The sequence below is a fragment of the Schistocerca piceifrons genome, chromosome 7 (genome assembly GCF_021461385.2).
Source record: "Schistocerca piceifrons isolate TAMUIC-IGC-003096 chromosome 7, iqSchPice1.1, whole genome shotgun sequence".
NCBI lineage: Eukaryota > Metazoa > Arthropoda > Insecta > Orthoptera > Acrididae > Schistocerca > Schistocerca piceifrons.
Window position 1 is genome coordinate 14,247,263 of NC_060144.1, and position 17,204 is coordinate 14,264,466.

General features: G+C 45.3%; 1 protein-coding gene across 1 annotated transcript in view; it reads left to right on the plus strand.

Moving 5' to 3' along the window:
- The window catches only part of LOC124805026 (myrosinase 1-like), a 172,147-nt gene that overhangs the window by 49,612 nt on the left and 105,331 nt on the right, over positions 1–17,204 (plus strand). Inside the window, exon 2 of the mRNA XM_047265436.1 lies at positions 12,335–12,465. Within this exon, the coding sequence (XP_047121392.1) occupies positions 12,335–12,465 (131 nt within the window). The remainder of the gene's footprint in view (positions 1–12,334; positions 12,466–17,204) is intronic.

The window sequence follows — 17,204 nt, forward strand, 5'->3', positions numbered from 1 at the left end:
AAGTTATACAATAGTACCGTTTACATTTATGTCGACAGTGTAGTTCACTTGTTACTGGAGGCAAACAGTTGAGAATAACAACATCAACGAAAAAAAAATTACATCGCTGTTGATCTATTTGATGAATATTTTGTAGATATCGATAACCTTAGCCACTGTGTTACTGTTATTAGAGACATATCAAGTTGCTTTACTTGTTAACATGCGTGCTGTGTTTCACTCAAGCGATCTCTCCTGATTCTGTGCCCTCTCTGTTTTATACCGTACATGCAGTATTGGCTAGTTACAAACAACTGACCACTGCACATGAGATTAGTGGTAAATGTGATACTGCCTGACTTGCTATAAACGGCTATGTGTGGTGCAGTTTGCTAATACTCAGAGCAAAATTCGTATCGGAATATGCAGCTGATGTTGAGCGTGTGTGTGTGTGTGTGTGTGTGTGTGTGTGTGTGTGTGTGTGTGTGTGTGTGTGTGCGTGTGTGCGTGCGTGCGTGTGTGTGTGTGATCCATACAGCTAATCTCATATTATTATTTTGCAGATCCAGTAGTTCACGGCCCAGAAACGCCCTTGCAAACACAACAGTCGGACGAGTTACCAAGGTTGTATTTAGCGCCCACTGAGAAGGAGAGCGATGTTGAATTCATATGTGAAATCATTACAATAGATTAAATACATATGGGATTTTTTGGATCACTCTCCCCGGAAATTGTTTCTTTAGAGAGCCAAACTTCAACGAAGTCATTATATGGGACGTGCTACAAACCACTGAGTAACTAGAAATTTATCTTGTCTGCAAAGACTTTTACTTGGAAACTCGACAATAGAGGAAACTGGTAGTTTCACTCGTATACCGATGTCAACGATATAACAGATTCCAGATCATACTTTACAAAGTCAACTAAGATTTTAATACTCGTAATAATACGTGTTCCTCATATCTACAGGACCAGCAAACGTCTCTTCCATCTGTGTTTCACCATCTCGATGCTAACAGCACATCGCAGTCCACGGTCTTTCAGGCAAATAGAGTGTGTAGAATACCAGTATACGTCACAGTCGAAGAAAGGGCTTCTGGAATTTCAGACTTGCTGGATCAATGACACACAAACACTTGTAATGACTTGTCTCACTACAGTCTTGTCAGAGAAGGGTGATGTCACGGATCATGCCACCTCGCAGTCGAAGAAGAGACTTCTGTTTATAGTCTGCAGCGATCAGTCACAAATGGACAAAAGACTCAAGAACTTGACGCTTCCTGCAAGCCGTTCAACGTATTTGTTGGAAAGAATGACCCCCACCCGGAACCCCCTCCCCCCACCGGAAGAAAAGCGAAATATCTGACTATTGATAACAGATGAAGAAATGAACAGTAACAGTGATATGCTTTCAAACATTCTGGATGTGCCGGCACTGTCTGAAAGTGGTCCTCAGCTGAGTTAAATCAGGTTTGTGTAGAAAAAAAAAAAAACAAAAAACATTAGACAAGTCAAAAGTAATCTTTAGGGCCTCTCACTGCTGATATCTATAGTCCTTCCTCATACTCATACTTGCGGGGAAACTTTTAGCACTGAAATATAGTCTCCTGTGTGTATTCCCGTTCGTCAGATTTTGTATTACACGTGAAACAAGTGTTATTTTGTGTTAAGGTTTTCCAGAAGAATTTTCTACATACCTTAAGCTAGTGTGTTAGATTGGCTGAAGCATCTCTTTGATGATGCTCACAGGCTATCCCATCCTACACAGTCCTTCAGCCACTGTGTTAGACTGCTCAAGGCTTCTTTTTGACGCTTCTCAATGCAGATACCTTCAAATCTATACCCACCGGAAACCTTTGTGGTACGTCGCTCAGTGGGTTTAGTATCATGTGAGACATGTTCACAATGTCACTTTCAAAGAAATTGACGGGAACACTGCATTGCTGAATGACCTAATACACATGAGTTTGACGATGGAGTTCACTCAAAAATCCTTCTTAGAAGTTCTTTCAGATCATGCGCAAAGGTTGCGTAGCGAACTTGTACGAAGCTGCCAGGCCCGAGTCCGGCGTTGGCTGACGAGTGTGACCTCAGCCGCTGTGTGAGTGACGCCCACAGGTGGCTAACTGCGCAGGCACGTACAGCGGGTGGGCTCACAGTTAGGTAGTCCCCATTACCAGCCATCAAAAACTTCATCTTTGTATCGCAATGCTCGCGATGAAAAACTTCGAAAACACTACCCACCTATTCCACCAAACACTCTGCAGTCCTGGAGCGTGGACTCGATCCACAACAAAAGGGCAGAATTTGCCGCGTTCATGGAGCGCAAGGGAATCCTTGTCGAGCTACTGAGCGAGACTAAGCTTAAACCGCACAAACAATTAAACTTTCCTGGCTACTGTGTCTATCGTACCGACCGACCGGGCGACGCCGTGGCAGGTGGAACTGCAATCGTCATACACAAAGACATTGAGCACACAAACATAGAGCTCCCTGAACTGGAAAAAATCGAGGCTACGGCCGTCAGAGTCAAGTTCAACGGAGCCTACACCACACTGATATCGGTATACAACAGCCCTGTAGGCATTTCAGCACGCGATATCAGCACATTACTCAACATTTCACCGCGAGTAATAGTCGCTGGAGATCTGAACGCTAAACACCCAGAATAGAATTCACGCATACGAAATCCCAACGGCAAAAAACTGTACGAACATTCACTAGGCAGAAACTACATTATACTAGCGCCGACTGAACCGACGCTCATTCCCTATCAGAGGGGACACAGGCCAGACGTGATAGACATGGCCCTCATCAAGGGCATTACATCGACACTCAACGTTGCCGTTGAAAACGATCTGCCCTCAAACCACCAACCTGTAATACTATACATTGAGGAAACACTGCAGCACATGGAACAACGCAAGATGTTGGACTACGGGCGTGCGAATTGGACATTGTTCAAGCAAACGCTTGATAGCCGCATCCCGCCTACACACGAAATTAATGAAACAGCACAAATTGACGAGGCAGTAGAAACCCTCACCAACGCCGTCCAGGACGCAATGGCAGGCACCATACCTGATCGCACCTCACAACAACGCAGTGCGGCCCTGCCCCAGGAAATCCTGGGCCTAATCTCAATGAGGAATCGCCTCAGGAGACAATGGCAGCGCACCAGGCGTCCGTACTTCAAACGGCACATTAACAGGCTACAGGGCATCATACACGATAAAATACAAACACATAGAACACAACAGTGGAACCAAAAACTCGAAGGGCTGGACACCGAACGACCTGGCGTGTGGCAACTAGCCCGACACTTCACCAGGGAGAAAATATACACCCCAACGCTTCAAGGGCCTGACGGACCTGCACACTCAGCGGAAGAGAAAGCAGAACTAATGGCCCGCACACTCGCAGCGTCATTCACACCGAACCTGGTACCATCAGATCCAGTATTCACACTTGCTACTGACCAGGAGGTTACACGCATTCTAGCCCAACCATCGCGCGACGTCATTCGACATGCTAGCACAGCCGAAGTCTCCTGGGCTATAATGCATTCCGCTGCTAGGAAAGCCCCTGGTCATGATGGCGTTCAAAACCGTGTCCTCCAGGAGTTCACAGATAAAGCAACTGAGTACCTAACACACATAACGATTGCCATACTAAAACACCAACACTTCCCCGCCTTTTGGAAGACGGCCAAGGTCCTGATGTTCAGGAAGCCGGGGAAAGACCGCAGCCTCCCACAAAATTACCGACCCATCAGCCTTCTGAGCTCGCTCAGTAAGATTGTTGAGAAGGTGATTCTCAAACGCATCACTAGGCGCTGCATAACAAATGACATCCTGAGACCGGAGCAATTCGGCTTCAGGAATCACCACTCCACAACACAACTCCTACGGGTCGTTGAACATATAACATATGGCTTCAACATAAACAAAGCTACAGGGACGGTGTTCCTGGACATCGAAAAGGCTTTCGACCGTCTATGGCACAACGGCCTCATCCGCAGACTCAGCGACGCGGGATTCCCCGACGGGCTGCTGCATCTAATACACTCATACCTCACAGACATGAGTTTCAACACTGACGTGCAGGGAAAACAATCAACACGACACAGTATACACGCGGGAGTACCCCAGGGAAGCATCCTAGGGCCCCTACTGTTTAACCTCTACATAAACGATCTCCCAACCACACACAGCACAATGATGGCAATCTATGCGGGTGACACAGCCATCCTTGCGCAAGATTGGAAACCATCAAACATTACGTCACGCCTACAGACTGCACTCAGAGTGACCGAGCCTTGATTGGAGAAATGGCGTGTTAGAGTAAACGTCGACAAGTGCGAAGCCGTTCTGTTCACAAGAAGACCGAAGCAACTGCACAAACATCGCTACTGCAGACCAATAACTCTACATGCACGCCCAATATGTTTCCGCGAGAAAGTCAAATATCTCGGTGTCTGGCTGGACAGGAAATTACTCTGGGGGGACCACATACAACACATGACCAACTGAGCTAGCGCGAGGCTCAAACAGCTCTATCCTATGCTCAACAGGCGTAGCACACTGAACAGAAGGGTGTCGAGGTCCATGTACATGACACTTATCCGACCCCTGATGACGTACGCAGCTCCTGTCTGGGGATACGCTGCGCCTACACGCCTGCGCCGTCTGCAGCTCATACAAAACAAAGTACTCAAAATCGTAAGCAATGCTCCACGATACACACGCATCGCGGACCTTCACCGGGAATACCGACTTGAGACTCTCACGGAGGTAATCCACAAACTCACCACAAGACTATACAGAAACTCTAGACATTCGCAGAACGCGTTTATTCTGAATCTGGGGAACTACGACCACAACCATAGATGGAAACATAAAAGACCAAAAGACATACTTGTAAGGACATAACATCTATGGCCAAGCATACGCAAACATAACGGCACAAGCGAGCCCCTGTTAATCAGACGCCATTACTGGATATCCAGCTGAAATACACCGCCGAATAACTGGCACCACACAGGGAAGCCGTACCGTACACTGCATGCAAACAAGCTCCACACATCCCCCACACAGTGAGATGATCTATGGCCGATCTCCCACTACTGTATAACGATCCTGATTGTTCCAGGAACGTAGCAACTGCAGCAACTGGAACACATCGCCATCGCTTGTCACGGTAATGATGCATGATACCTATACTAAAAAATCCAACCTTGCATGAGCTATCGCAGCTAGTAAGCCACTACTGCTCTTACTACCATTCCACTGTCGCAGAGGTTTTTTTCCCACGGCACGAGCCATGGCATTTTTTTCCCTCTGCTCTTCAAATCGCTACCCTCACTCGCGTTTCGTCCACTATCTATCACCTGATAGACCGTGTTAATGCGTAGCCTTACCCAGACGCACGGACAACATCACAGCCCAGCATCCTGTGATCCACTTACTAGATAACTAACATGTTTACGGAGGTGACAGTACAACTTTTGGTTTGGTCACCACGTTGGTGCGGGCGTGGAGGGGCCCCATCTTCTCTGAAGTCCTGGTTCTGTAACCTCTCCGACGACTTCGTCCTATTCCGCTGTCCTAGAGGACTCGCGGAGAGTGACTTCACAATATAGCCTCCGAGAAGCTCTAAAATTACGGATCTTATAACTGAACAGGCAAACAACCTTGCTGCTCGAAACACACAGATCATTGTGCCACAACTGACGGAAGATGCACTCAAAGATCTTCTAAAACAACGATTACTCTAAGCTGTTGTAAGCAACCATTCAGATCATTATATACACTGCTAATACCTGAAATCGACCATAACTTTAAAAAATCACGAAAAATCACTGTAATAAAAAAAGCCCTCACCCAGTACAGTGGAGGCAGCTGCAAGAGGTTACCTAGGCGTTAGAAGACCAAATAAGTAAGTTCACAATTAGACCGGTAGAGGGTGCTCTTCCTGCTCTCCCTCCTCTCCCCTAACCACTGTACTCTTTTCTCCGGTGACATGGCCCATTCTGCAGGATATGAATAGAAATAAGCACTTAATCTCACTTATATAGATGGATGAAAGCAAACAGAAGCTGGCACTGCTCTATAACAGTAGCGTATTTCTAGCTCTGTGTGTGGTGTGAGGTCAGTGGAACCAAACAGTTCGTCGTAAACAAAATTCCTACCTATAATATCCTGCGAAACTTTAAGCATTCTGACTTCAGAGACATTCCTGAGCACTGAAGGGAAATGCTTTCTGCAAACCGAAACATGTCTGCCATGTGAGCAATAGCAAAATACCTGTCTACTGACCACCCGTTCTGAAATGTGTATCCCCACCTCATATTCGTAGCGACTGAGCAAACACTTTTTTACATCACGAAAGAATCGTGAAAATCGCGTACGACCGTATGTCATAGACTATACACACTGAAAAGCGAAAGAAACTGGTACACCTGCCTAATACCGCGTAGTGCCCCCGTGCACACGCGGAAGTGCCGCAACACGACGTGGCGTGGACTCGCCTAATGTCTGACGTAGTGCTGGAGGGTACTGACACCATGACTTCTGCAGGGCTGTCCATAAGCTCGTAAGAGTACGAAAGGTGGAGATCTCTTCTGAACAGCACCTTACAAGGCATCCCAGGCATGCTCAATAATGTCCACGTCAGGGGAGTTTGGTGGCCAGCGGAAGTGTTTAAACTCCGCAGAGTATTCTGTATCATTTCTGGGGGTGTAGGGTGTCGCATTGTCCTGCTGGAATTACCCAAGATGGTCGGAGTGCACAATGGACATGAATGGATGCAGGTGATCAGGCAGAATGCTTACGTACGTGTAAGCGTAGGCTTCCGCGGCCGTTGTCTTCTTCAATAAAATTCTTCAGGGTATCAGACCGCATCGTCACAATTTAAAATGCGCCAACGTTTCGGCCAGCGTTGCAGCTAGCCTTCATCAGGGCCTTATGTTAACTGCTAAATGAACACGCTTGGTTCCTTAAATAGTTGCACTAGAAAACCGTGTCGTTACTTGATTGGCTGTAAAAGGAGGAGGAGGATGGGTGAAAGGTATACTTTATTGGTGTTTCCTTTATTATCTGTCATTGGCTGAAATAGCTGTTTTCTATTGGTCTTTATATTAATCAACCCCATTGGAGGAGACGGACGAATAGCGAACAGGTGATGGCTGTGACGTCACACTGTTTCCATGCTGTCCAGAAGCCGGCTGCGGCGTGCCATTGCTTTGTGTGCTCGCGACCACTACTGCGGCTCTCCGCGTGTCTGCATGGGCCGCCACGGCTCTGCCGCCGCTCCGTAGCCCTGCTATTGCAGGCAGCCAAGACCTCGGAAGCTTGTACCCGTCCTCTCTATTCATGTTGGCGGGTCTTTTGGCTATTTCTATCGCCTCTCTAATCTTTGTTTTGAAAGTGAGAGGCTGTTTCGCCAGGACGCGGGCTTCTTGAAAAAATATTGGTTTCCCGCACTCGTCTCGGTGTTCCGCCACTGCTGACTTAGTGTGTTGTTTCAGGCGGATATATCTTTCATGTTCCGAGAGCCTTGTGCTAATCGGACGTCCCGTCTCACCTATGTAGACTAATCCACACGCACAACCAATTTCATACACGCCAGCTGTGTGTAGTTTGTCAACTGCATCCTTGGTAGAACCGAGCATGTCTGATATTTTGTTTCTGCTTCGGAAAATTGGTTTGATGTCGGCTTTTCGTAGAATTTTGCCAATACGTTCGGTGACCCCTTGTACATATGGTAACACAGCAATGCTCTGTGCCTCCTTCTCCTCTTCCCTATTAGTCTTCTCCCTTGTCGACATGGTGCTGTCTATCATCTGCTTCCCATAGCCATTAGTTCCGAAGATGGACCTGAGGCGTTCTGTCTTCAGATGTTCTTCGTCGCTTATCCTGTACGCTCTCTTCGTTAGCGTGTGCGGGGCGGACTTCTTCTGCGTGGGGTGATGGTGGGAGGAGGCGTGAAGCTACCTGTCCGTACTGGTTGGTTTCCTGTACACTTTGTGGCCAAGTTTACCATCAGGTTTTCGATAAACTTCCACGTCGTGAAAAGGCAGCACCGCATTCTTCTCTGTTTCCATTGTAAACTGAATTTTCCTATGCTGTTGGTTAAGGTGCTTGTGGAAGTTCTGTAACTCCTCCGTGGGGCCAGATGACGAAAGTACCATCGACATAGCGAAGCCAACAATTTGGACGAAACATTGACGCTGGACAGGCGACGGACAGTGGTCAACCTCTCCAGCCACACCTTGAGCGAAGCAACCAGAGCAATTCTGGCCAAGGGGATGAATTTCGCAGTCGCACCTAAGCGAGTTCCAAAAGAAGATATCATAGAATCCGTAGAGGCTTCGGTACGTCATCTGCCAGCCTGCTGGCCCCGAACATCCCCTGCCAGTGCCTAACTTCTGGGCGCGTGGATATTCCGCCAACTCTGCCATGGAGATATATCCCAGTTCGCTTATGCAGCTGTTGCTGCCTCCGTAGCCACTGCCACAGACGCTGCACCCGTCGCCATTCGCAGCGACGGCAGTCCTGGACATCGAGCCTGTATCAGTCGTGCAGTTGCCTATGTCCCCAGCAGCAGCACTTCCGCTCCCAGCTACGTGTTTGGATAGACATCGTACCTCCAGTTTTGCGGCAGGTGGTGTCGTTGATCCGCAAAATGAAAGTCGGAACGCGGGATAGTTGGCGTCATCTGCCATCGCGCCAGAATCAACCCCGCCAGCAGCACCATGCCGCAGACCTACACCTCGTCGTCTGCCACACCCACACTATGCGGCGACATTGTGCAGTTTTGGCGAGTAGCATCGGAACATCGACGGCGCCTTCGTCGGCCGCACCCGGAGCGAGTCGTACCGCTCGCAGCTGCGCAGGAGGCAGCTGGCACATTTAACCTCTTTCCAGCGCACAGCCAGCGAGATCACCCCTCATCGCCGCTGTCTCCAACGAGTGGCGCGATGCATACGACGGGTGGCTATAAAATAGCGGGGCTACTGCTGTGAAACGTTGTAAACATTTTATTTGAAAAACGTAGGAGAGAAATCCGTGGCGGGCTGCAACAAACAAGTCAATTATTGTCACACTCAATCCTCTATCCCTACAGCGCTCCATGCGAAATTTCCACTGACGGAAACAGTGCTGTGAGTCTTCCTCTCTGAGCTCCTTGATGAAGCATGCTGCTTTTTCCTACACTGCTTCAGCGGACTGAAATCTTATTCCTTTTAATGCAGATTTGACCTTGGAGATAGATAAAAGTCACATGGTGCTAGGTCAGGCGAGTAAGGCGGGTGGACTAACAATGGGACGTTGTACTTGGCTGTAAACCTCTTAACAGACACTGCAATATCAGCCGCTGCGTTGTCTTAATGCACAACCCATGACTTGCTCTTCCACAACTCGGGTCGTCGTTTTTTATTTTCTCACGGAGTTGAGCAAGAAAATCAAAGTCGTAATGTTGATTAATAGTATGACCTGCAGGGACCGAGTGAGGACACTCAGTTCCATGAATATCTAAGGAAAAAACAATCGTCTTTGTTTTGAATCTTGATTTGCTAATCCGAGATTTTTTTCGCTGTCGGTGAATCTGGGACCTTCTCATGCATGGTCTGGGGCTTAGTTTCTGGATCACAAGTGAAAGACCAAGATCAGTCACACGTTATCACTCTCTCCGAGACACTACGATCATTTTCAGCGATATTCAAAGAGTCAGTACACACATTCTCACGAGCCTCTTTTTGTTCCATCGTAAGAATTTTCGGCACCAGTTTTGAATACACTTTTCTCATGTAAAATTGGCAACGTAAAAGTTGCTTTGCACATTCTTTGTCAGCTCCTACAGATACACCGATTTATCGCATACTCAACCGACGGCCAGACTGAATCAAAAAATGGTTCAAATGGCTCTGAGCACTATGGGACTTAACATCTGTGGTCATCAGTCCCCTAGAACTTAGAACTACTTAAACCTAACTAACCTAAGGACATCACACACATCCATGCCCGAGGCAGGATTCGAACCTGCGACCGTAGCAGTCGCGCCCAGACTGAATCAGATTATCTACTTTCTCAATAATTTCACACGTTTTTGATGTTGAAGGTCGTCCTGGACATGAGTCAACTTCAACGTCTTCTCCGTCATCTTGGAAGCTTGGTATTTTGCCCACCATCAGCAAATGTATTTTAATTTGTTTAAATAATCAGCGACCAATTGCACAAAAAATTATTCGTTTAACCGGCTTCAGCCACCTTATGCTCTTCTTCAGAAGGCTGTACAGAAAATATACCACAAATAAGTAAAAGCGAAATAAGACTCGGTGGATCTTCAGACTTGCGTTAACCTTAGTATGGAAGACTGCAGCGGGGAAATTCGTCAGTGTAGCATGTACTTGTCAGTGACTTGCCTGACTGTATCACCATTCAAGACAGGCTGTTTGTACAAGAACATTATCCTCAATTGTATTTGACTCAGCGCCACAGAAGACCACTCAAAGTTTTGTATATTTCAGTTTATAAATATACGTGTTGTAAATAAACTTATTAATGTGTTACCTTTTTGTAGATGCCTGTCTGTCTTTCTTGGCCACCTCAACTACTGACACGTCACAGTATGCGGTGACAATCAGAGCCCCTGCTGTGTCTCTGCTCTGTCTCTTCTGTGGGCCTCAACTACGGAAGGCTCCGACTGCACCCCTACCGGCTACAACTGACTGGCTCACCCCTACGTGACTATGGCCCGTAAGGGGACATCGACCACATCAGTTTCGGCTGCTCTCTCTGCAACCACGCGACAACCATTTTATTACCGTGCTTAGTGCTTCGTGGACAATGACTTCCCTCCAGAATAAATCACTACTTACAACGAACGATGTGTCACTATACGTAGCGACTAGACACCTTATAATTTAATTAATAAGTTTGCAAGCAATGTAAATATTCTCTCATATGCTCGAAACGCGAGTTATGTGTGTGTGTGTGTGAGAGAGAGAGAGAGAGAGAGAGAGAGAGACAGACAGAGAGAGAGAGAGAACCTGAATACGTCCTTTATTTGTTAAAATAAGTGTTACTCACTAAAATTTGTAGTATGTGAGGTATCGAAGATGTATCAGTGGCTCATCTCTGAAGGCCACAAGTAAATAAAAATGGACACAGAAAATGGTCACCTAAAATGGTTGGAGAGACCTCACCAAACATCTGACCTTCCAATGTCACATCAACATCTAATTAGAACCACGATGCCCCTGCTCAAACCTTTCTGTGCTCCACAGGTGGAAGGATACAGTACGTATCTTTCAGTTCCTCTTTCGTCGTGTGACAGGGCATATTTCCGTCGTGAAGGCATCAAACAAGGGTCGACAAGTTGTGCTCGTTATTTGGACATGAAGGCATAGTTACATATTTGAAGATCACAGGCTGGTTAAGTGGTTCCAAAATTTGGTTCTGCAGGGTGCCGAGAGAGTTTTAGTGGTGACATAAGAGCTTAGCAACAGAAACGAGTTATTCCTATGATAGAGTTTCTGTTATTTTGTGCATCTTCTACAGGTCCTTCAGATCAAGAGAAAATCGATCGGTGGTCATCTCTTTTAAGATGGCTGGCGGAGATCGTTATCGTGATACAAGAACACCTCATTTCGAGCATGACATTTACATGTGCGAAATAAATTAAATCGCAAACAGTTCTTGCTATCTGTGATGTAGTGTCGTATTGAAGCACTTATAAGAAGGAAGATAATCTTAGATGAATATTGTTGGTCAGCTTATCAAAATGACTAAGAGAAAATAAGCAGGAAATGGCTACTCCACATGAACAACTTCCATCAGATAAATACCGTCTGTATTGATAACATCTTCTTCTCTCTCGTAAGTGCGGCTATCCGTCTAATCAGTCTCTCTACTCTGGCGAATACTCGACAACAACAGATAACAGTTTCTGGAGTGTTTTTGTGTAAAATGCCCACAAAAATAAATTACAAACAAGGAATATATACTTGTTAGCAAGTCGCATACGGTCACTGGCAAGGAAAATGTTGGCTCTGGTAATCGCAGTCTCGGCGGTGTTGGCCACTGGTTCAGCACAGAGCGCCACTAACAGATTCCCTGACGGGTTCTTGTTGGGCGCTGCCACGGCTGCCTATCAGATAGAAGGAGGCTGGGACGAAGATGGTGAGTGAGATGTGTCTTGCAGCAGTAGCAAACCAACACGAGCAATCCCTGTACTCGAATAGGTCACCTTAGATACAATGTTTACACCACCATCACTGTTCAGTCTATTATTTGTGATAACGACCTGGCTGCCTTATGCACGTTTCAGAAGTGTGATTTGCATGTCTCTCTAGGTAAGGGTGAAAGCATCCAGGACCACTTGTTCCATTACTACCCGGAATACACACTGGGGATGACGGGGGATGTCGCCTGTGACTCGTACCACAAGTACAAGGAGGACGTGCAGATGCTGAAGAACATAAACGTGAGTATATTTCCCGAAACGTGACGTGCAGTTTGAGAGTTCTCCTAACACTCGAAATTGTGAAGTGACATCCATCTCCAACATACAGTTATTTTTTATCACATGACAATAAGTTCGTTACAAACTAATTATTTACGTTCAACATTCTGGCTGGTGAATATTAGTGGTTTTGAACATGACGTTAACCAAAGATAAACAATAAAAAAGCAATAAATAAACAAATAGTTTTATCAAAGGGATCCACAGATCTGACCTGCCATCGTGTTATGTTTGTGTTCACTAGTGTGTTGGGGAAGCTGTGGATGGTTTACTTATTGGGAATGTGAAACTGAATAAAACTGGATATATTACTCATTAGCTTTATTTATCATCGAGACAGTTCAGCCGCGCGAGGTAGGCGCGTGGTCTGAAGGCGCCTTGTCACGGTTCGCGCGGCTCCCCCCCTCGGAGGTTCGAGTCCTCTCGGGCATGGGTGTGTGTGTGTGTGTGTGTTGTCCTTAGCATAAGTTAGTTGAAGTTAGATTAAGTAGTGTGTAAGCTTAGGAGACAATGACTTCAGCAGTTTTGTCCCATAGTATCTTATCACAAATTTTCAAAATAGACAGTTCACAGTTACAATGAAGAGCCAAGGAAACTGGTACTCCCGCCTAATATTGTGTAGGGCCCCCGCGAGCAGGCAGAAGTGTCGCATCACGACGTGGCACTCGACTAATGTCTGAAGTGGTGCTGGAGGGAACTGACACCATGAATCCTGCAGGGCCGTCCATAAATCCATAAGCGTACGAAGGGGTGGAGATCTGTTCTGAGCAGCACGTTGCAAGGCATCAAAGATATGCTCAGTGATGTTTACGTCTGGGGAGTCTGGTGGCCAGCGGAACTGTTTCAACTTAGAAGATTGTTCCTGGAGCCACTCTATAGCAATTCTGGATGTGTGGGGTGTCGCATTGTCCTGCTGGAATTGCCCAAGACCGTCGGAGTGCACAATGGACATGAATCGATGCAGGTGATCAGACAGGAGTGCTTCGCCACGAAACATTTCATGACTTGCAAGATAAATCGTTAGAGCGAAGCTCTAACATTTTAAAAGTTGTGTACTGATTTGACTTTCTCTACAACTCACCAGAAGCGGTTAGGGGTCATCATACTGTAGCTGTTGTGTAAAGAAATACTGCGACGTAAATCTCCGGAAGTAGTAGCTTTCTACCTTCTCAGTTGCTTTCATAGGTTGGAGATCTGTGGTGGAGAACTAAGTCCTGCAGGGAAGCTTGAGAGGAGACCAGAGGAGAGAAGAGTAAGATGATTTGTACATTTACTGTGTGGTGGTGTCCGTGAAGGAAGCCTCACTTTACTGTGTTCTTCGTTACAAGTTAGACCTGATTGATCGGATTCTGCTGCTTTTTGCGAGCTCCGACCGCTGAGTTTGGCCTCTGAGAGAGTAGATCCCCTTCCCTGAGCTATGTTTAACTTGATTAACCAGTGAAATTCTTCCTAACATAGGAAGACCTGCTGGCACGACTTGTGGCCGCTGCACCGGAAACTGAGGAGACACCAGGTGGCATGGGGAGAGTGTACCACAACATGCTTCGTAGGTACAATGTCTTTCTTCGTGTCTCTTCAGCCAAGAAGGGACTTTCTTTCAGCACCGCTGTGCTCTGCCACTCTGGGAGAAGCACCAGACGAACCAACATCCGTCTTTCTTCTGTTCCTAAACGAAGTTTCTTGTGTAAGAGCCTCACATTTAGCGGCGTTCTACCGTTTTCAATGACTTAGGGCTTTTAGTTCACATGCCCGATATGGATCTGCACTGTCCATCCCAAAAATCGCGACTACATTTGGCAGACAGTAGCGATTTCTGCTAAGCTTCCTCCACAGTTCACCTTATACAACTCGCTCGCAAGTGGACGCCACAGGAAGCTGTCCCTGCTGCGGAACTGACACTGCGCCGCCACAGAGCGTCGGAGGAAGCCCACGTCCACTGCATGTCTGCCACGCCTCGTGGTCCCTCCTCAGAAGAAGCACAATGGGGCGCCTGGGCAACTCAGCGTTCGGTTCACCGGCCGCGTCGTCCAGTTTGCTTCTAAAACATTTCCTTACTCCCCAATAACATGCGAGTGCGTTTCTACACTACTGCAAGTAATGATCATGCATACCTTTAAGATCAATTAGGTGGACGTCTAATTTCAATCTTGTGAATTTGCTTATGTTGCGGGTCCATTACGAAAAACGGTCTCATAACAGGGTTGAATAGTAATTTGCGGAAGATGATGTAACAATTAGTAGTCTTCGTTCACAAAAGAAAAACGATTCCACGAGCATACATTGGATTTCATATTGGACAGCTCTGCACACACCGGTGGAATGTGTGGCACACCACAAACTAACAAGAAAGTTCTCGAAAAAAAAGATGAAACCTACAGTTACGGGAGGCACATAACGTAGCTTCTGCAACAAGACATCACATCAACTAGGATAAGCAGGAGGAATACAGAGACCTTCTCATTATCAAATACCGTCAGGTAAATCATTGGTTTTTCCCAGTTAAATTACTAAATGAATGGCGTGTAAAAACCGGTAAAAGACACAAAGTGGTGCATTTCCTTCTCTAGTGTCATTAAATTAATTTAATGCGGTATTCCTTTTGTTATTATCCTGTACTAATCTCTCATCTTCAAGTTCTTATAGCAGCCAACTCTTTTAGTAATGTGGAGTTCACCAGCGTAGCAAATGCATACACAGGGTTCATCGTCTAATGCTTACTTCTGATACTAAACCCGCAGGGTAGAACAGGTGATTAGGATTGTGGAAAGGGCCAAATAAGGTGGCGGTCAGTTTCACTTCAAAATTATAATTTATTGTAATTTAATAACACAGTTAAAGCAAAACGGCACATAGCCGAACCTTTACAACTACGAGTTTCAAAATCCAATTCTTTCACAGCTGAAGGCCTTCAAACAAGAAATCTTAAAAACCAACAAGATAAATTTCAAGTGACTGAAGACACGCAGTTAAAATTGAAAATAAAACAATTGAAATATGTATGTATATATCACAGCTAGGCTGAAAGCCTCAAGGTAAAAGTGGATAGAACAAACATAAGCAAGGTGCAATACCAATGACTGACAGCCACAATTAAATTTCAAAATTTTAAAATATATTACCATAATCTTTTAAGGCAGAAGGCCGCAATGCTTTCGCTTAAGGGGACATTTTAAGAATAAGGCTTTAAGTGGCTGAAGGCCCACAGTTGATTTTCCAAAAATTCAAAAAAATAGCTTAAACCTTTATGTTGGCCGAAATAACACTAAATGAAAAGGCAACGCAACAACAATAACTAAATTTAAGAATAAGGTTTTAAGGGGATACGGAATCGGATTTTGGGTTAAAAAATCGAATTTTTTTTTATTGGCGTATTATATTCTGCCATGTTTCCTCTTTAAAATGACGTATCATACATAGCTCTACTACAATTATAACTATTTTATTTTTATATATTTGTGAGATCGGGTATTGCGCTTTAGTTATACACGTCTCTCGTGGCTGACCATGAACTTTTTGGCAGTACCTTTAAAGTGATATGAATTCAAATATCCCGGTTTCCAGCGACTATTTATACACTAGTTGCCCGAAAATGTTTCTCTCTGGTTTCCTCAAGTTACTCTTTGACTTTGTGGCGGGACTGTTTTGTAAACAGTGTGATATAAGAAAGTAGTTGTTGTTGAGTTATTTCGTATTTAGTGCTTCATTTTTCGCAGTGAAAATGCCTAGAGCTAAAGCAAAAGTATTTAAAAAGCGTGTGAACTGGCAAAAGAAAAGAAATAATGATTCATTAGCAAAGCAAAGCAGTTCATCATCATCACTGTTGGAAAATGTGAATCCACTTATTACTGATTTGCCGAACGAACTTACACCAAATGAAAACAGTGCTTCTCATAAAAAACTAAGAGATTTGGAAGAGAAATATAATTTACTTGATAGAGGGAATGAAGTTTTTGAACTCATTGATACGAATATATTGTGTGAAGCTCTTGAAAACAGTTTGTGCTGCAAAAAATGTCATGGAAACGTTTCTCTGAAAGTAGAATCCCATGTTGGCCTGGCTGCCCAGTTTAATTTAATATGCAGTGTTTGTAAATACAGCTGTAAGTTTCCAAGTTCGGTTTCAGTAACTGTAAATAGTGGATACAAGAAAACTGAACTTTATAGTGTAAATATTAGGTTAGTTTATGGATTGCGAGCAATTTGTAAGGGCAAAGCAGCTGGTGATATGCTATGTGGTGTTCTAAATCTTCCAAGTGCACCTTCAAAGTTTGAAGCTTACAATTATGTACTAGGATCTGCAGTTGAAGATGTAGCACAGAAGTCAATGCAGGTTGCTGTGGAAGAAGCAGTGGAAGAAAATGACGGCAGTCGTGACCTCACAGTGGCGTTTGATGGCACGTGGCAGAAAAGGGGCCACACCTCCAACAATGGTGTTGTAACAGCAACTAGTGTTGATACTGGCAAGGTTATTGATGTTGCAATAATGTCTAAATACTGTAGGTGCACAGGCAGGCTGAAAAATGAACACAGTGATGACTGTATTGCTAATTATTATGGTAGTAGTGGTGGCATGGAGGTTGCTGGGGTGAAGAAAATTTTTCATCGCTCTTCACAGTGGTATAATGTTCGCTATGTCAAATATCTGGGAGATGGTGACTCTAAAGCATTGAAAGAAGTTTTGGAAAGCAAACCATATGGGA